Source organism: Aptenodytes forsteri, unplaced genomic scaffold (assembly GCF_000699145.1).
Source record: "Aptenodytes forsteri isolate BGI_AS27 unplaced genomic scaffold, ASM69914v1 Scaffold472, whole genome shotgun sequence".
Classification (NCBI taxonomy): domain Eukaryota; kingdom Metazoa; phylum Chordata; class Aves; order Sphenisciformes; family Spheniscidae; genus Aptenodytes; species Aptenodytes forsteri.
The window spans coordinates 253,082-253,510 of NW_008796038.1; the positions used below are offsets into that span (position 1 = coordinate 253,082).

At 66.0% G+C, this 429-nt stretch overlaps 1 protein-coding gene across 1 annotated transcript in view; it reads right to left on the reverse strand.

The window, feature by feature from the left end:
* TRIM28 (tripartite motif containing 28) overlaps positions 1-105 on the reverse strand; it is a 21,340-nt gene extending 21,235 nt beyond the window's left edge. Inside the window, exon 1 of the mRNA XM_009285467.1 lies at positions 29-105. Coding sequence (XP_009283742.1) covers positions 29-105 — 77 coding nt within the window. The remainder of the gene's footprint in view (positions 1-28) is intronic.
* Positions 106-429: the final 324 nt, after the last annotated feature.

Below are 429 nucleotides of genomic sequence, written 5' to 3' on the forward strand. Positions count from 1 at the left end.
CCGCCAGCGCTCCGGCCTCGTCACCCACCAGCGGGGACACAAGTAGCCCTCGGGGACACCGAAACGGGTGCCGGGTGTCACCGAATCTGCCTCTGAGCACCCCATGGCCACCAAAACGCGGGGATTGGAGAATCCCCTTAACTCTGCCCGTCACTGCGGGGACCTCGGGGAGCCACCGCCAGCGCTCCGGCCTCGTCACCCACCAGCGGGGACACAAGTAGCCCTCGGGGACACCGAAACGGGTGCCGGGTGTCACCGAATCTGCCTCCAGGAGCCCCAAAAGACCCCAAAATACAGACATTGAGAATCCCCTTAACTCTGCTTGTCGCCGTGGGGTCCTTGGGGAGCCACCGCCAGCGCTCCGGCCTCGTCACCCACCAGCGGGGACACGAGCCACCTTTGGGGACTCCCCGAATTCAGCTCCAGCCC